Genomic DNA, 20,546 nt, shown 5'->3' on the forward strand with positions numbered 1-20,546 from the left:
GAGGAATTTCTCTTCCTTTTCCACTGTGTGAACGTACCCTTAGGCCAAGGACACAGGCTGCAATAGTATCAGTATACTGGACTAAATTTACACAAATCCCATCTACGCACTGCGGAAACAAATCAAAGTGCCTTGTGGTGCGGGTTTCAAATATGCAAAATGTCAATTATTGTATGATGTTTATTTTTGCTGCTCTCTCTCCCCTCTCACAGCACGGAATCTCAGACACACATTGAGAGACAGATATTGCAGCTGCAATCCCCCCCACCCCTCTTCTTATTTTTATACTTTATTACACCAGATGGATTTTTGTGTGGCTAAGAAAGTTTTCAACATATACAGAGAATCTATAGGTAGAGGAAAGCGAATTACCCACTGTTGGAATGTGAGGAAGATGCCAACGTGTTCTAGTTAGATATATTACAAAAATTCATGTGTTCGTGTATATGCTACTAATACCATAGAGATTGGATGAAGCAACGGCATGTGTGATACTCCATTCAAAGCAGGCACATGGAGACCCTGTTCTAGCGACAGGGGGAGGTGCCAATAGTAGAACCCCCAGTGATCAGACACTTATTACCATTATTGTGGATAGATAATAAGCAGTGATTCTGGGAAAATCCCTTTAAGTGAATATTCCCATATTGTTCAATGAGTTTTCCACAATGTAAGACCGTACTCATACATGATAAAATACTGTAAAATATTATAAATATAAAATATTAAAAATATAAATATATAATATCAATATTATAAAATTTAAATATAAAATATTATAAAATGTAACTATATAAATACACAATATAAACATTATAAAATAAGCAAAAATCACCAAAATCTCAATTTCTAGTTTCCTGTTCACTGCTTTTGTCATAACCCAAACCAGACAGATTTTGTGGGGACACAAACCTGAAAAGCAAACCGAGAATAATCTGAGCGACCGACCCCTCCACGTCATTCCCCCAGTCTACAGGTCTGACCCCAAAATTTACAACAGTTCAAGAAAGAGTAATAGTGAGACATTAAAGGACCATGTGTTAATACCTGACTCTCCTCTAACTATAGGCCAAAAGCCCTGACTCTAGACCAAAAAAAGATCCATATGGGAACAATCTTTTTAGAGGAAATCCACTAAGTTATGAAATGTCTCAGCTCATGAAAAGCAGCAGGAAGTGATGGCTTCACCCTGGATCATAGATGCTTAAATCCATCCTATCTCCATGTATAGTCACAGTTATTAACTTTTATCTAATACGAGCGTTTGCAGATTCTGAAGTAATATGGCACCTATGGACTGCTATAGGCCTGGTTACTGCAGATCACTTAAGCTGCAGTGACTCAGCTTGGCCACTACACCGAGAGTGGAGCTGTTTGCTTCTAGCTGTGTTCTTGGTATATGGCAGCTGTGAACAACTGATGGGTGGGGGTGCTGGGTGTCAGACACCCACCACTCTGATATTGATGACCTATTCTATATCAGTATCTTTAGCCGAGAAAATCCCTTTTACACATGGCAGGAAGATGGAATCCGCCAAACAAATTGGACCTGTGTTCTGAATAATTTGTAATATGTTCTTTAGGAATCTTATTTGATGGGTTGATCAATATCAATTTGTGGCTATTGACCCTTTTTTTTCACATTTTTTGACATTATATACCGATTTATTAGAATTTCCCCAACAGCATTGTGTAAGGACGGAGCCCGGCTGGTAGCAGGCAGTGACCTGTCCAGTTTTATGGTTTAGTGTTATGCCCTGTTCACGTCTGCGTTTGGATTCCATCCAGGGATGTCCGCATGGGGACCCCTTGAACGGAATACCAAATGCAATTACAAGCACTGTGCAGTAAAAGCACACGGACCTCATTATAGTCTATGGGGTCTGTGTGCTTTTACTGCACAGCGCTTGCAATTGTGTTTGGTATTCCGTTAAAGGGGTCCCCATGCTTGCCACCCACTGCCCATAGGAGTCATGCAGATAGGAAAGTAGATTGGGAACTACTTTCCTGTCCGCACAATCCCTGTGGAGATCTGGCGGCAAGCACACGGACCCCATTATGGGGTCCGTGTGCTTTTACAGCACAGCGCTTTGCACTTGCGTTTGGTATTCCGTTGGGGGGGGGGTCCCCAGGCGGACTCCCCCGGACAGAATCCGAACGCTGATGTGAACAAGGGCTAACTGTAAGGTGGGAAACAGATCAGGGTCATCAAATATCACAGGGACCGATGTAAGATTCCTGTAGGAAGCCTGTATGGTGCCAAATGTAGCTCTCTGCAACAAAGATCGGACTTAATGTTCCCAATCATACAAAATAATGGGGAAATATCACAAAAAGCCTTTAGTTGGCCAAAGATATTAGACTTCGTAGGATCATTGGGATCTTATTGGGATTGATCAGCAATGTTGACAGATTAGGTTGTAAAACGATCCGACCCTATTGTTTTTCCCAAGATAAACAGCTTCATGTAGTCTTGGTGCCAACTATTCTTACAGTTTTATGTTGTGACTGGGACAAGATTTCAAGGGGGTTTTCACGAGCAACACTTAAAGGATAGGTGATAAATGTATGATCACATGGGGACCAACTGCTGGGAACCCCACTGATCATAAGAATCCCTTAGGCTGAGGCCCCACATTGCGGAAACGCAGCATTTTTTGTTGCAGATTTTGTTGCGTTTTTTTGAGCCAAAGTCAAGAATGGCTGCAAAAGGAATGGGAAATATATAGGAAGTTCTTCTCCCTTCTGCTCAATCCACTCCTAGGTTTGGATCAAAAAAACGCAAAAAAATCTGCAACAAAAAAAGCTGCGTTTCTGCAACGTGGGGCCTTGGCCTATGTGAATGCAGCAGTAGTGCACACGCTTGGTCACCTCTCCATTCATTGGGGCAGATTTATGAAGAAGGCCCCATGTACACAACTGGTGGGTCATTTGATTTTGCAGTGGAACGTACTTGGGTGACACCTTCAGTGCATTTCGTGGTGCCCTCACCTCTATGGAGGCTTCCAAGTCGTGTTGTTCCAATGACGTGGAGCAGAATAGGACCTGCTCTATGTTCATGGGAACAGACCAGACCATCGGATACCCCACATTTGGTCGTGTACATGAGACCTAAAATGTAGTTTTTAAGCCAAAGGCAAAGAAATAAGTAACAAAAATGTTGTGTGTGTATCCAGGCAAAAAGAAATTAGCAACCAATCACAGCGCAGCTTTCATTTTTTAAAAGCAGACTATGAAATGAAAGCTGTTCTGTGATTGGTTGCTACAGACAACAATGATAGTTATTCTTTTCGATGTAATAAATCTGCCCCAATGTCTATAGTAATGACGACAGTAACCGAGCGCCATCTCTATCAGTCCCATTCACAGTCAATGGAGAAGCAAATTTGTCTCCCATATTTACGCTGCTGATATCAGAGACTGAATGGCAGAGGGGACAGTGTTTAGTGACATCTCATCCAAAATATAGTGTCATAATAGACCCCTATGTCATAATAGACCCCTATGGTCGCTCATACGTAGACGAGTGATTTGCCACTGTGAGGTGGTTTATTAAAGCAGTCTAAAAGCAAAACTGTCTTTATTTCCAAGAGCAACCAATCACAGCGCAGCTTTCAATTTTCAGAAGCAGAATACAGAATGAAAGCTGCGCTGTTATTGGTTGATATGGGAAACTATGGTTTGCCTTTGGGCAGGTTTAATAATCTCTATTTGCTCCCTATTACTCTAGAGAACCCCTAAAGTTCATTTCAGTATAAAATCAAGACCATAAAGCAGTCCATACACATTAGATTTATGGCAGCAGAACCCTCTGATTTTCGCAGATTTGGGTGACCCATCTAAGGGATCGTTCACATCTGTGCCCGGGGTCTCCGTTCTGCAGGTTTCCGTTTCCTGCACAAGACAGAGCAGGAGACGGAAGCTGCAGGACTCATTTGAATGGGTTTGAAAGATGTCCAGCCGTGAGTGTTTTATGCTCTCCGCCGCGAAACCGTTTTTTTTAAACTGGACACAGAGTCAGACATGCAGTACTCTGTGTCCGGTTTAAAAAAAACGGTTTTGTGGCGGAAAGCATAAAACGCTCACCGCCACTCACGGCCGGACCCGGTCTGACAGGTTTCCGTCTTCTGCATGAGAACGGAGTGCCGAACGCTAGTGTGAACCTAGCATTATGTGTATGGGGGTCCTCTTGACTTTCCCCCAGTGTTAAGATGTCTGGGGAGATAAGGACCAGGATATCAACTGCCCAATCCCATTGACTATAGGGTCAGCTTTAGGCCAGGTGCATGAATTAAGGGCACGGTCGGCGCAAGGGGACACATGGATGCCTTTCTTTTAATGACTAGGAACTGCCAAAATAGTACAGGAATAGGACCTGTCAGACTGTCAGCGCACACATGTGACCCTGTATTTCATGGTCATGTGTACGGGCCCCTAGAAATGAATGGGTCAGAGTGCTATCCAGGAAAAACACAAATAGCACACTGATCACCACGGTCTTCTGCACGAGGCCTCACATTGCGGAATCGCACCTTTTTTTTTGTTGCAGATTTTGCTGCATTTTTTTGAGCCATTGTTAAGAATGACTACAAAAGGAATAGGGAATGTATAGGAAGTTCTTATATGTCTCCCTTCTGCTCAATCCACTCCTATTTTTGGCCATTTCACACTGAAATATATGGGGCAGTAAGTGCTGCTCGCGTGCAAGACGGCTATGAAAAATGAACCTTTTTCACAATCATTTTGCACCTCTTTCATGTGAATCTAGCCTTATGCTACCTGTCCTATTATGACCGATTCACCCATACACATGCACACTCAGCTCGCCCAAGCATGCACATGTTTTAAATAAGAAAAAGCAAGGACAAACAAATCTGGCAGCCCTTTGGGAAGAAAAGGATTAGGCAGTTGAAATCCGACAACCTGATCCTTATCTCCTTCAATTCAAGTAGAGTCGGTGCACATAAGAGCACCGCTGTCAGAGTATGCTGGGAGTTGTAGTTCTACAACCACTGGAAACCACTGCTGTACAGTGTGGATTCGATGTTGCAGCACAGAAGCCGTATTTCCCTCCTTGATTCTGCATCTTGGCTCATATTGCACTGAGCTACTTCCTGTCCTGAGTTTATCTGGTTGTAATGCTGGCAAAACAGTGGTCCAAAAAAAAAAAAAAAAATTACAGTATGTGATGAATAGGAGGAGCTTCCACTAGTGACACACACACACTTAGCACACACTCATATACTCTCCCAGACCCATATACTATACAGCAGCTGCTGATGTCATCAGGAATCACTGTGTGCTGAAATCTAACACCACCAGGCAGGATTCTCCTGCAGTCACAGACAATCTGCACTGAACACAGAAGGAGCTGCAGTTGTTCTGCTGACTGCAGAGCCCAGCTGGCCCAAAGAGCTCTGCAACTTGTCCCAAACTTGGAGCGCCAGCCGCAGGACCAGGTGCAATGTGTCACTGATGGGTGCCAGTCCCTGGATCTTGCAAGCCATGCCAAGGTGTGGATGTGCCTGCAACTACCTGAATCTCCCACTTGGCTTCTGATTTCGATTAGATCTCAGCTGTTTGGACAAATGCAGACAAATGCATTTAGGAGCTCAAAGGACAAGGAGTGGATACATCTCTCCCATAGCAAAAACGTAAGTACGCTCATTCTAGAACTTCTTGTACTTTACGCTGCTACAGTCAATGGTTGCAGAATAGATTGCAAGCCTTTGGGTGTCAGTATGAACATTTAGATCACATCTCAAAGCCTCTTGTTTGCTTTGACTAGTCGCTTCTTATCTATACTACATGTCTTGTTAGAGGATACGATTTGGGGGAAATAAATTGCAAGCCTTTGGACTCACATGCCTATTCTATCCTCACCGTCGTCTCCTGTTATTACATGTTTCAGTCAATATTTGCTTTACTACTATAGCACCAGCATATTCCACCGCGCAGTACAGAGAGCAGCGCTTACGATCCCCTTTAAGGTTTAGGATACTTAGGTGTATCGTCATGTTTTGCTATGTCTAGATGTACGCCAGCCTGCAATTTTGTTGTGCCCCCTCCTACTGTATCAGGTTGTCCTGGCTGTGACTCCCAACGCAGCCACAATGAAACGAACACGACGTTCAACTCAATGAATCACGATGGTTGTATCTTAACCAGGGTTCGATGGAACCCTAGGCCATATGCACGGTTCATTTTGTGCACCAGTAAAAAAAACATATATCTATGTCTTGAATTTGGAAAAAAAATCATATTTGATTTATCACTAAAGAAGGGTTCGGTGAATGTGCAAATGAAACTGGTGGGTTCTTTACCTCAGACAAGGTTAAGAACCATTGATATAGAAGGTGAACTTCATCAGGCTCCTTGGCCGTCCATTGGAACGGCTCGTGCCATTGAAGGCTTACGACGACGTCAAGAATAAGCGCGTCACGTGTGGTGACTTGTAACCTTGCGCCGTCCACCCTGGCGGCTTCTTAAATAGGACAAATATTTTAAATGGATGACAGGAGATGAATTTGTTTGTGTAGTGGGCTGTGTATACACTGTAAGGAACCGTCAGCTACATGACAGAGTAAATACGTCCCCCTCGCCCCCCGGGGGCTGCACTTGAGTGGAAAGTATGTATGAAAATAGAGGGGTATGAAGCGTTTCGGGGACAGAAATGGAATCCAGAACCGGAACAGCGCTCTGTGTAAAAGCTATTTGGAGGGGATGTCAGTGACAGCCATTCTTAGCCGGTCTATTTGTGACAGGAATGACACTAGCTGGAGGTCTAGCGGGCCGCTAGCTGATATCCCCCATATGTTAGCAGTTTAGGAGACGCCATCCTTCACATATTTGTATGAACTTGTTGTGAGAGGAGCTCAGGCTGCAGCCACCGAGGACTTCTCCGATCCGAAATGTATAACCAGGAGTCACATTACACAGGCGCTCGACATACACGGGGCACACTGACTGGCCTATTGATAAAGAGCGAGGAGATTTTTAGGATATTTGACAGATCTCTTGCGTCGGTATAAATAATGTGGTATCACAGAGGCGCGTTCACACTTTGCATCTCAGTGTGGACTGGCTGCATAGGGGTTTTACTGCGGCAGCCAGATGTTACACTGAAGTGGATGGAATTTAACAGAATTCCTTTAAGGGACGTTGCAAAGAAACAGGAGATATGCATGTAAGACCTGCAACTGAAGGCGAAGAACGGGGGTCCTTGGATGTCTATCTGTAGAGGCGGTTCAAGGCACCTTAGAGTACAAAACTGCAGTCAAAATAATTTTTTCAGAATTTTTGTGGATGCGACTCGTAGGGTATGTTCACACAGCGGCTTTTGGAGAGGATTCTTAGATGGTCTTCCTCCTCAAGTATGCAAACCTGTTGTGGATTCCACAGAGGCATTTTTGGAGCAGGTTTTTGAGGCCAAAGATCTCATCACTATCTGATCCAAAAGCCAGCATGTGAACGTACCCTACTGGTTATCTTTTGGCCTCCATTTGGTGAAAATGGGCCTATGGAAATGTTAGTACGTACACTAAGAGCATTATGTTAGGTATAGTGTGTGGTGAGCTTTACAGGATTATAAAAACATGACTGCTTTCTTCCACAAATAGCGCCACATTTGTCCATAGGTTGTGTGTGGTATTGCAGCTCAGCCACATTCTCTTGAATAGAAGTAAACAGCCATACCAGACGCAACCCATAGCTAAGTGTAGTCCTGTTTCTGGAAGAAAGTGGCCATGTCTTTGTAAACTTGGACAACCCCTTTAAGGTCGGTTTCAAGGGGAGTCTGTCAATAGAATCCAGCCCTGCAGATAAATAAGGTAGGGCCATCTAAAATGCCTCCATTGCCAAGATATTGCTTTTTTTGTCAATATGCAAATTAAATCTTTGGAGCAATGAGGGCGTTGCCATCATAGAGATGTGAGCTTTAACGCCCTCACGGCTCCAATTAATTAATTCGCATATTGGTAAAGATCAAGATATCTTGGCAACGGAGGCAGTGATTTATAAGGGGGAAAACACTATTTGATTCAGATGACACTAACCTATCTATCTGCAGGGCTGGGGTGATATGCTGGTTCTGGTGACAGTAACCTATCTATCTGCAGGGCTGGGGTGATATGCTGGTTCTGGTGACAGTAACCTATCTATCTGCAGGGCTGGGGTGATATGTTGGTTCTGGTGACACTAACCTATCTATCTGTAGGGCTGGGGTGATATGCTGGGGTCTGGTGACACTAACCTATCTATCTGCAGGGCTGGGTTGTTTGGTGACAGACTCTCTTTTAAACCTATATCATCCTCGGATTCGACAGCGATCTATCTTCGGTTTGATAGAACCATGAGACCATTGAGAGGATCGGCCATTGGAATTAAAATGTGGACCTAAATGTGTAATTGTAATAGGACGACATGGAATGGACCTGTTAGCCCAATAGTGCGTACCTATAGTGACAGAGAAAGGCGTAATTTGAAGATCCTGGGCACTTATGCAAAATCTGTAATGTGGGCCCCTACATACCTTGTGCATTTAGAATAATTGCATGTTTTATATTGCAAGGGGACATTTTGGGGCCCCTATCGGGGTCTAGGGCTTGCTGCTGCACCCCTATAGCTATGCCCCTGGTGATATGATGGGAAATGTTCTCTTTGGGTAGTAGGAGTCATCTGCTAGACGCACGTGGGGTGCTGGGAGTGATACATTCCTCATGTCACCTTACAGATCTAGCCATGGACAAAGATTACAGGTTGTCAATGAATAATTTGTAGTCTGCGGACCTGCTGAAAGGGAAGTTGTCTGGAATTTGAGTCCTATTTGGAAAGGTATGACAATAACCCCATAATAGGGAGATTTTGTGTGTACAAGGCTCACCATAGGTGACAGACAAAGTGTCTGATATTCTAAAATCTGCAGCGATTCCTCCGGTCACCTCTAGCAGCCTCTTTCAGATGAAACGCATTCCAGATTGCTGGTTGTGCTGCTCTCTGGATGCTCCTTGGCATGTGTAATGAAGCAGGCACCGATACAGGGCCGTAAATCACCCCCGCACATGGCAGGCTGCTAGAATTGTGGGGCTCTAACTAGTTCGCCCTGGACTTTTTTTGGTTCATTTCGATTCTTTGTTCTAAATTTCTGCTGATAACGTTCCTTATTAATATAGCAGCAACATATTCCGAAGCACCGTACAAAGAAGAGAAGCCATATACATAATCATGAAACATCAACATTGTAACACACGCTCTATTAAAGGGATTTGCTGGGACTGTGTATTCGCTGACTTATTAGGATAGGTCACTAATAGGGTTGAGCAATCAGGTTCAGAAAAGATCGGATCCAGATTGGTGATCGAGCAAATTTCACGATCGGGATCGGCTGGAAAATGATCGGAAATCAGATTTTGAAATCTCAAGATCGACTCAGCCCTAAAAGTGACTTTTCCCATAGAGAAGCATTGACTAGGGTTGAGCGATCCCAATCGGCGATCGAGCAAATTTCACAATCGGGATCGGCTGGAAAATGATCAGAAATCGGATTTTAAAATCGATCCTGAAATCTCAAGATCGGCTCAACCCTAACCGAAGATCCGTGGGACATTTGGGATCCCCAAGTATCAGTAGTGCTTCTACTTTACAGACCATGTGATGTCACATTCATTGGTCATATGGACTGATTGTAGCTCAGTCCCATTCAAGTGAATGGGCTGAGCTGCAATACTAAATACAGCCTCTGCACAGACATACGTTGCTGTGCTTGGTAAGTAGTTAAGTGACAGTAGTTCTCACCCAAACACTGCAACCTCTCCAAGCAACTAAGTGGGTGTAGGACCCTTCACGATCTTTCACTGATGACCAGAGAACCCCTTTAATAAAGGACAGACCCTGCCTAGTAGAGATTACAATCTAAGGAAAAAGAAATTACACCGTAGCAAAGCAACTTCATTGAAGCTCACTTGTAATGGTGTTTTCCTGGCTGGGGGGCATTTTCCATACTGATGACCTATCCTCCACCCTGCCCTGCACCGATCAGCTGCCTCTGTTGGTAGAACCTATATAGGGAATGAAGCTGGAAACAGAAGGCTCCACCCACTGTATAGTGGCCGTGCAGGGTTACTGCAGCTTCTTCTATCCACTTGAATGGGTGCAACGTTGAAGTACTCCAACATGGCTGCCAAGGCTGTGCAGGCCGAAGACCAAACCTCAGACTCCACTATTATTCCACAGCCCGAGTCTCTCTACCAAATCAAGGCAGATCTGTGACAGTCCAAAAAATGCATTTTGATGGCAGGGAATGTCACTGGGACATAGGTGACTACACTGATCAAAGTGAGAAAGGCAGCTCCAAAAACTGGATGTGCGGAATAGGCAGCTGTCTTTGGTACTGAAAACACTGGGTGCTTGTTAAATACTAGAATGGATGGGGTAAAATCAGGTACTGCCTGGTCTGCTGTGGATCCAGTAGGTGGCGCTGCTTTCTGTGACTGTTAGTATGAGGCACCACCTGCTGTATCCATGTCAATCCAGGTGGGTTAGGGTTGCACATAGGAGAGACATAGTCACCCTCTACTTCACCCGAAAGGTTAAGGTGTATTAGCTGTGACGGGCTGATGGACGAGCACCAGACCACACAGCTGACACTCCAGGAGCCGAGGTTACTGGGTCCACGACGCACCTGATTTGGGCAGGTTCAGTCCAAGTTGAGTTGATCTCTGACTTTGTTGGAGTGTATTATACAGTACTATATTGAAGGGTCTGTCAATTTCCTCCTCAATTTCAATACATAGTTGATCTTACACAGTCCACCCCCTCGGTCCATCATATTAGGAAGGTAGATAGGTAGTGGCTCCAATCTTAGTCATTTATGCAAGGGTAGGGAACCTTCGGCTCTCCAGCTGCTGTGAAACTACAACTCCCAGCATGCTCCATTCACTTTCATGGGAGTTCCAAGAACAGCAGAGCAAGTATGCATGCTGGGAGTTGTAGTTTTGCAACAGCTGGAGAGTCATAGGTTCCCTACTCCCGATTTATGGCATATGCACAAGATTGCCTGGCATCTGCACCTACTCCCAAAACTGAGAATCCCCTAAACTGCTGAGGAGGTCTCTGGCTGTCACATCTAGGCCCAGACAGAACGGAGAGGTGACCACACAGCTCTCGCCATTCACTTCTGTGGGTCTTGGGGAATCAGCTGTGCCTCTTACCATGCATTGTCTGAATGGGTATGCCAAAAATGTCTAAGAAGGGAATATCCCTTTAAAACATAACCCGTGTGACCTTGTGTGCGGGTACATAGTCAGGACCACACATTCTGTATGTCAGCCATTAGTGTACGGGCTGTCAGACATTCCCCCATAGTAGTGATCTCAGTAATATTCATCTATCTACCCCATATCTTATATATTATATCACGGTCATATAAACTGTAACCAAAATCCATGCATTGATTTGTAAATGTTTTTAATTGTTGAAGTGTAATTCCCTCCTGTGACCTGTGGGTGGCACTGCAGTGATTGCTATCATACATAGGACCTGCAGTTTCTCCTGACATGTCTGTGTCAGTAAAGGTTTGTATTTCCCATTAAATAACAATTAGCATCCTCCTCCTCCCCCCTCCCCTCTCCATAGATTAGAATGGTATACGGATCTTCTATGGTGTACATTATGAGAGTAGTGCAGGGACGGGGCTAATAAGTTGGGAAGGGGACGTTGTTCTTTAATGAAATATAATACAAAATTTCTTATTCCGACAAGTACTATCAGTTTTTACAAAAAATAGGGGAGAGGGGTTCCCCACAGTCAGATGTTAGAAGATGTTGTATTGCTCCTATGAGTGAAGCGACCCCTTTACTGCTTGTTAAGCACAGCGCCATACATTTCAGAGTGGCTGTGCATGGTATTGCAGTTCAGTCCTATTCACTTGAAAGGGACTGAGCTGCACACAGGGCACGTGAAGCCGAACACCACTTGCATTCGATCAGTTGGGGTACCTAAGGATAGGTCATTGATATTTAAAACGAACATGTCGCCAATTTTTTACATCTATCTTTTTAGAACTGTTTTTATTTTCTGATTGTAGATCTTCTATTCTCTATAGACGATTATGGGGGCGGCCATCTTGCTTGAGCTTCTCCACTGCTCTATTAACACCCTTTAGTGATATCCCTTACTGCATAGTCATGGTCATACCCAGCAGTCGTCTGATCCCGACCCATTGAGCTCTATGGGAGAGTTTTCTAGACATGCTCTGTGCACAAAGATGGAGTAGATAAACTGTGGCATCATCTAGTGTCAGTAGTGGATGCAACGATGGGTCAGTGGTATTATCTATAGAGGTGTTATCATCAACTACAATTCCTAAAGATTTGGCAAGTGTCTGTCTATTATTAGGCTTGGTGGCCAGAGTGAGAATTGCAGGATACAGTATTTTTTTTTTAATATTGATAGTAACATAGAATTTTTTTTTTTTTCATCCTCCGAATTGGAGCTCTCATAGGATGACCAGATATGACATATCTTGTCCACTGATGTCGATTCTTTGCCACTGTAGCCACACATGCAGAATAACATCCTATGCAACATGCGGACACATTTTCTATTATTTATTACAGCTTAGTGACATTTTTGAGGTTTTTGCACATGTTTAGTCTGGATTGAGGAGCGTGTTGTTGCTATACTGATAAGAGGCGCATCTGTCCACTTTGGGCGCCTCTGTCTTAAGTGTTATCCTCTTTGGCAATTGTAGGACATTGTCAACACCCCCTTTCCTAGTCAGTTCCAGCTGTTATCTCCTGTACAAGTACTGTGCTGGCCAATGGAGAAGCAATGAGGCCAAAATAGTTTTAAATGCTACATGTCAGAGATGGCTGACCTGCGGACAGATGGATTAGCAGACGGCAGATTTAGTTGGACAGTCCCTGGTGAAATTGTATGTGGTTGGTCGTGTTATGTGGTGGTCATCTACGTAGAGCTATGTAGTGTATGGGAGATTCATTGGCCTTGTGCCGTATGACTCTCTAGTATAGAAACCATTGTGGAATGAAGAGGACATAAGGGTGAATTCACTTGCTGCGGAAAGTTCTGGGACCATTCCACTCTTCTGAATAGGATGTCCATAGGCTGGCCACCAAAACAACTCCATTCAGAAGAACAGAACAGATTTTCAGTTTCATAAAGTTCTGCAGCAAATCTGCGCTTGTGACTTCACCCAAAAAGTTGCATACATATATAGTGAGTCAGACATCTTATATCTTGTTCATCGAGTATCAGCGTGGATGACGTTCATCCTACAAACAATCAGAACCCCAAAAACATACAGTCAATACCCCCACAAAAATGTATTGGAGGACTAAGATGAGACCTGTCAGGAGTGGCGTTCCTCACAGCCCAGCAAGACTATCTGGAACGTTCTTGTGACGGTCGGCAGAGATCGGTGCCGAAACTAATGGCACCGATATCTCCAGCCCCTGGGCACAGTACGAGAAAGCCAACCGTTTGCTGAATTCAGCGCACTGTTGGCTTTCTAGCGGTATATAAAAACCTATGTGCAGGAGGACATGAAAGGTCCTCTGTAATGGTCTCCTTGCTTATTTTGGAGGGTAACCGCACTGCCCTCCCGGCAGGCAGAGATGACACTGTCTCTAGCTGGTCATGAGATCCTGTGCTGAATTATCAGGGGATTGCTAGGAAAACATAGGGAAAGAGAGCAGGGAAAATCTAAAAAAAAAAAAAACAAGATTCGGTGCGGGGTATACATTTAGGTGGGGGGTGCAGACTTGGAAAGTTGTCTTTTTTTTTTTTTTCTTCCCCTGGAGGTCTTGAACACCATTCTGACCTTTCCAAGGTCCCCCACTACTCTCTATTCCCTGTTCCATATGAACACACAGGAGATGACCCCTCTGCTGGTCACTGGATCATATTTTCTAGGGATTTGAAGTACTCTACCAGAAATTGGGCTCAATCCCATATGACACTGTATAAAAAAAAATCATTCAAACAGAACGCTGGTCCTAAAAACCTCATGATATACCCGAGGATGGGGTAAAACAACAAAAAAAGAAGTGATACTCTCTTTTCCTCGCTCCTCTGTTCTGTTCCCTATTCCATCGTGTACAGGAACAAAGAATTAGGGGTAGGGGAGTATCACTTTTTTATTTCACCTCCCCCCCCCCCCCAGATTTCCTATTTTGCCTGGAAAATCCCTATAAATGTGGACACTCACTTTAAAGGGGGCAGCGGCCCAATTCTGTAAACCAGCTGGAGCATCGTTGACCTGCGGGGACTTGGTTATGACCTTAATAGATTTCTGTGATTATTGGCCTCATTATATCCCATCATTTGGAGCATCGGATCATCCAGCATGTGTGTGAATGTCATTAGTTGCCCTTATGACCAATTTGCTTCTTATGTTTTCCGGTCCTTTAATGAATTCAATTATCCCTATTATGCTTTTTAGTGGTAACGTATACATTGTTGTATTTCCTGCATTGGTTTAACACATGGGTTTACTTCAATTCATAATGTTTTCCACTCTTTGAAGGTTTGGCCTAACATTAGTTCTGCATTCCCACTAAGAACAGGATGAATGCTTTCAGGTAATGGGTATCTGTTCATTTACTCGGATCCGCCATTGATAGGACCCAGATCTGTTTGATGTGACTGTCCGGGCTGTAAATCTGTTGCACCTTTTGACCCTGCTCATCTTCTGACCATTCCCCTCCATGCATGTCTTCATCATACAGTATATAGTATATGTTTACGTGCTTTGTGTACTACTGTTAGTTTTTCTTTCTTGGAAGTTTGTAGCTTTTTTTAACAAGTTGTTATTTTATTCATTGTTGCATATGTTTCTGCTCAGAATGTATACAGTGCAAACATACAATTCTAACTCGGGCCCGGTTCACATCTGCGTTTGGGTTTCCATTCGGGTAGTCCGCTTAGGCAGGGGTGAACCTAGCTTTTTTGCCACCTGAAGCGGACGACAGAAATCCGCCCAATGCGGGCGGACGGGGCAGCGTTAGCAGGCAGGGAGAGGACCTGCTCTCTGCCAAGGGGAGGCCACTGGAGCAGCACTGCATCCACAGGGCCTCCCCAATCCACCGCTCGCTTCCCGTGCCGGGCTGCCGAGACGGTGACGCAAAGCCAGTCCAGTATAGCTTGTCCTGGACTGGCTTAGGTCAGCAAAAATGCCGCCCCCCCCCCCCCTTCCCCTGAAGCCCTGGCATAGCGCCGCCTGAAGCGGTCGCCTCATGAGAGGTGTGGCGCTGCGCTTAGGGTAAGTTCACACGCCGATTTTTTTGGTCAGGATTTTGAGGCCGTGTCCGCCTCAAAATCCTGACCAAAAAGACTGCTCCCATTGAAATCAATGGGAGCCACACAGGAGTTTTTTCCAGGAGCCGAGATGAAGCGAAGAAGTGAGATGCTCATTCTCCAGGCCAAGTCGCCTCGCGATTCGGCCTGAAGACACTCCCTCCTCCGGACTAGGCACATTCATTGGGCCTAATCCGGAGCGGAGTGCACAGCTGGATGCCAGTGCAGTGCACCGGTTTTCAGTCGCGGGTGCCCAGCTGCCTCCACCTCAGGTTCTGGACCAAAAATCGCCGTGTGAACTTACCCTAAGTTACCCCCAAACGGAAACCTGTATCTGTATTACTATGCTGCTGTAACATACTGAAATTTCCCCACTGTGGGACTATTAAAGTATTATCTTATCTTATCCACATAATTAAGTGGTTAACTTAGGAAATCGGCAGACCCCATAGGCCATAATGGGACCCGTGTGGTTCCCGCACCAAAAAACAGCACTTTTCTCTCTGCATGGTTCATGCGGATAGGGGAACAGAATGTCCCGCACGCAGATGTGAACTGGGCCTCACACATATGATTACAATATTTTGCCACATTCCAGTCTAGGAAGGTCCTATCTATACCATGACGAAAATATTACTTCTATATGGTGGAATATTAATGTAAACTGGCCTCGCTCATGCTGGGCATGCTATGTGAGATGTCACATATGTTTATTGAGACATCTCCTAAGATGATTGAAAAGACATCCATTATGACCATACATACTCCAGAACTTGACCAAATATGACAAAATATGTATGTATATCTTAGCCCCACTTCACATCTGCACGTGGGTTTCTGTTCCGAGGTCCACTTGGGAACCCCTCTTCCTGAACGGAATCCTAATCCACATAAAAAAGCAGTTACCTTAGGAAACCCGCGGACCCCAACTCCTATTGCTTCTTCACTGCTGTAATACAAACCCATATGGCGGCACGTAGGCTATTTATTTGCATTGGTACCAGTTTTTTTTTTGTCTGAGACCAGTCTCTTGTGAGTCGAATCCGCACTCCTCTTCACTTTCTAGGGTATGTAATGTGTTCCATCTGATTTCAGTAAATTGGAGTGTCTCCTTGTGTTTGGCACCATAATCCTTCAGCTACATGAAAGTTTGTGGCTGGAACATGCAGCTCATCTGCCAGGTCTTTTTTTGTAGTCTGTATCGGCATTCCTAGTGGGGACCCATCGTTTTTCATCGGCGTGTGTATTTCATTAAATACCAGCAATGGAGGGAGAGAATGGCTATACATTGAGCACAATATATGTAAACAGCAGACGGCAGAGAGTGATTAAATCATTATGTGCGTGTGTTTCATTAGCTTTCAAGATCAGAGACCGACACTGGGAAATATTCCATTGCTTCTAGAAATAGACTTGAGCGAAGACTTAGCTCTCATAAAACTCGAGAACTTCTAAGGAGCCTTACAGGAGCTTGGTGGCACATTGTATACAGAGGAATCCTACAGACTTGTGTGGCATTGTCCTCTCGTGCCAAGTTATTGCGGAATTGTTGGACTGTATCTCCCTTTCTTTATTAACAAGTATGATATATTAATAGAATAAAGAAATACGGGTTTACAATGTAGAAATGGTGGAGGTCTGACCTTCAAAGGGGCCATGGCACGTGCCCAATTTTTAAGCCCTTCTACAATACCATAGTTATGTGTTGAAATTTTTGTTGAGCAGCTTCATGCTGTGACATACATGTCTCCATGTAGCTCTAGCCTAAAAGTTTCTGTTTTTTGTACTGAAACTTAACCCTGCTCCACCCTATACGCTGAGCTGCAGTACCAGGGACAGCCACACTCGTTTTTTATGGCGCTCTGTCTATGTAAACGACAAAAACGGGAGTGGGCCTTGCTTAATCGATTCATTTGGGGGCCCCGAGGGGACAACTCTTTTACAGCCCAATTCTAGTTGGGCATATGGGGCTGCCGGCAGCCAGAAGCGCAAACATTTCTTATGAGCAGTTTCACACAAGATCTAGCAAATCTGTATTTCTATACAGAATACAGATCTGCCATATGTCCATGATTATAGATCATATAACATCTGTATGTCATCTGTAGCTTATCCGCATATTATTACATTATTAATGTTGATTCAATCGATGGCTCTTTTACACCATTGCCAATGTAATAGCCATGCTCTTGTTTAGGGATCACTGTTTCTCCTTGGGGAGACACCAGTTGGTGTAGGGAGTCTAACAAGCAAAGCAGCCTGGGGAAGAGGTATGTAAAATAGCTCTCCTCTAATAGGAAGAAAACTTTCTATCTGTAAGTCAATGCCTGGCCCATTAAAGAGCCTTGAAATATGACTAGGGTGTTTGCCAAACCAAAAGAAAGCACCCTTCTGTAGACGGCTGTTTTGGGTTCTTGCCTCTCTCTTGTTCATGTCACATAGGAATAGGCACCCCTTGTAACCATATATAGGAGAGATCTGGCATGGATGCAGGAAAAGGGACACAGAAGCCAGTGGACTTATGTGGGACTTCAAAAACATGGCTGCTTAAGGGGCAACGTGGTGGCTCAGTGGTTCGCACTGCAGCCTTGCAGCACTGGAATCCTGGGTTCGAATCCCGCCAGCAAAAACTTCTGCAATGAGTTTGTATGTTCTCCCCGTGTTTGCGTGGATTTCCTCCCATTCTACAAAGACATACTGTTAGGAAAATCTACATGGAAAAAAAAAAAAAAAAAAAAACATGGCTGCTTTCTTCTCAGGAAGTGACATCATGTCCATTGGTTACATGGACATGTTGCAGCTCAGTCCCAATAATTTTAATAGGATGAAGATGTGACCAATGGACATACACAACCCCTTTTAATATCCGTTGCTTTCATCCTGTGACAGATCAGAGCAACAGACACTGAATAACGGTAATGTGAACCCACGCTTTGGGTAGCAAAAACATACTTAGTATTGGGTAGAAGCTGCTTAATTCGCTTGAAAAATATACTTCTGATGAAGACAATGTATGTAACTATGTAAGACAAAAGGGAGAAACCTTAAGACAGGACCTTATACAGTGTATAAAGCCAGACATCGGAAACAATTTGTGGAGGAGCAAGAACCCATTCTATGTGGCCTGAAAGGTGGATGAAGAGGGATAGGATCAAAAAACATCTAGCACTTGTCATAAACGAAGAACTCAAGGTTTCTCCAATCCTCACCCTATAGTTCAGGGATGTCTTGTTGCCACTGAATCAGGGGTCCCAAGGAGATCATTCATCTTAGAGAAACCCAATTCCCAGGCACCAGGGAGCCAAACTGAGCTTTGGGTAGGTTGGGACTGGTTGCAAAGTTGGACTTAAATACCCCCATTTGTTTTAAAATCCAATAGTTCGTAAATATGTGACCATTGGTTTAAGTGGGGTAACCAAAATCGGCTCTGGAGTACCTATATTGAGGGCTAAGATGTAAGACGACTCCAGTTCTGTAGGGTAGTCTATATTATGGTGTGCAATTGTGTAAAGCTATGGCTATTGCCATTTGGTGGCTAGTATATGTAGCATGACATCAGTTGGTCAGTGCCCCTGACCATGCACTTGATCCATCGCTTGCCTTGGCCTCTTGTCTCTTCCTTGTCTTCCATCAGACAGATTTCTTATCTACCTTGTCATGTTGGACACTGATCTTCTCAGAGGCTTCCAGAAATCTATTTGTACAATGAGATTGTGCTGAGTGCCAGGCGACAGTATTCACACCTTATACACTATGCAGGTTTAATAAAGGTGTTTTGACAGCTGCTGGAGTCCAACTCCCCCCTTCCCTTTTAGCAGTGACTAAACAACATGTGGTGATGGGAACCTTTACGATAGCGAGGAAAACCTCACCTGACTTGACTGATCCCCAGGGGTCGTCTGGTGAGACATTAACATGATGGTTCCTACTGGAGATGATAACGTTATTGGTCATACATACCAGAAGAAGTCATCTATAGGAAGCCAAAAGTGGCAAAACACTTATATCTCCGAGGGTGTAGATTTCTGGTCATTGGGTCACCCATCTAGGTTGAGTCAGAAAACTTCCATTACCTTGCTGGTTATGCTAAAGCCATTACCACCTCTTGTGTCACCTCCATTACCTCTTGTGAGCAGGGCCCGCAGTCCCGTACTCTATAAGGTCTCTCTTTGTCTGTGCATGAACCCTACAATTTGTATAGTGGCCGCCATTACAGTGTTCACCCTTCATACATTGGAATTATGCAGAATTACATCCCCTTTCTTTAAATACAGTAGTACAGTATGGACTCATAGCATGTTATAGGTGATGTATAGTATGGACCCATGGCATGTTATAGGTACAGTATAGTATGGACCCATGGCATGTCATAGTTGCTGTATAGTATGTACCCATGGCATGTTATAGGTGCTGTATAGTATGTACCCATGGCATGTTATAGGTGCTGTATAGTATAGACCCATGGGATATCATAGGTGCTGTATAGTATGGACCCATGTCAGGTTATAGGTACAGTACAGTATGGACCCATGTCAGGTTATAGGTACAGTATAGTATGGACCCATGGTATGTCATAGGTGCTGTATAGTATGGACCCATGGCAGGTTATAGGTACAGTATAGTAGGGACCCATGGCATGTTATAGGTGCTGTATAGTATGGACCCATGGCTTGTCATAGGTGCTGTATAGTATGGACCCATGGCTTGTCATAGGTGCTGTATAGTATGGACCCATGGCATGTCATAGGTGCTGTATAGTATGGACCCATGGCATGTCATAGGTGCTGTATAGTATGGACCCATGGCTTGTCATAGGTGCTGTATAGTATGGACCCATGGCATGTCATAGGTGCTGTATAGTATGGACCCATGGCTTGTCATAGGTGCTGTATAGTATGGACCCATGGCATGTCATAGGTGCTCTATAGTATGGGCCCATGGCATGTTATAGGTGCTGTATAGTATGGACCCATGTCAGGTTATAGGTACAGTATAGTATGGACCCATGGCATTTCATAGGTGCTGTATAGTATGGACCCATGTCAGGTTATAGGTACAGTATAGTATGGACCCATGTCAGGTTATAGGTACTGTATAGTATGGACCCATGTCAGGTTATAGGTGCTGTATAGTACGGACCCATACTATATGCCCAGTACTTGCAGATTATGAGTATTAATGTTTTAATATGACTATTTATTAGAAATATCACATTCATGGTATGTTATATTTGA

The 20,546-nt window shown here is 44.2% G+C and overlaps 1 protein-coding gene across 1 annotated transcript in view; it reads left to right on the forward strand.

Annotated features, from left to right (window-relative positions):
- Positions 1 to 5,361: 5,361 nt before the first annotated feature.
- COL24A1 (collagen type XXIV alpha 1 chain) overlaps positions 5,362 to 20,546 on the forward strand; it is a 158,910-nt gene continuing 143,725 nt past the window's right edge. Inside the window, exon 1 of the mRNA XM_075286987.1 lies at positions 5,362 to 5,654. Coding sequence (XP_075143088.1) covers positions 5,599 to 5,654 — 56 coding nt within the window. The 5' untranslated portion in view covers positions 5,362 to 5,598. The remainder of the gene's footprint in view (positions 5,655 to 20,546) is intronic.

Source organism: Leptodactylus fuscus, chromosome 9 (genome assembly GCF_031893055.1).
Source record: "Leptodactylus fuscus isolate aLepFus1 chromosome 9, aLepFus1.hap2, whole genome shotgun sequence".
Taxonomy (NCBI): domain Eukaryota; kingdom Metazoa; phylum Chordata; class Amphibia; order Anura; family Leptodactylidae; genus Leptodactylus; species Leptodactylus fuscus.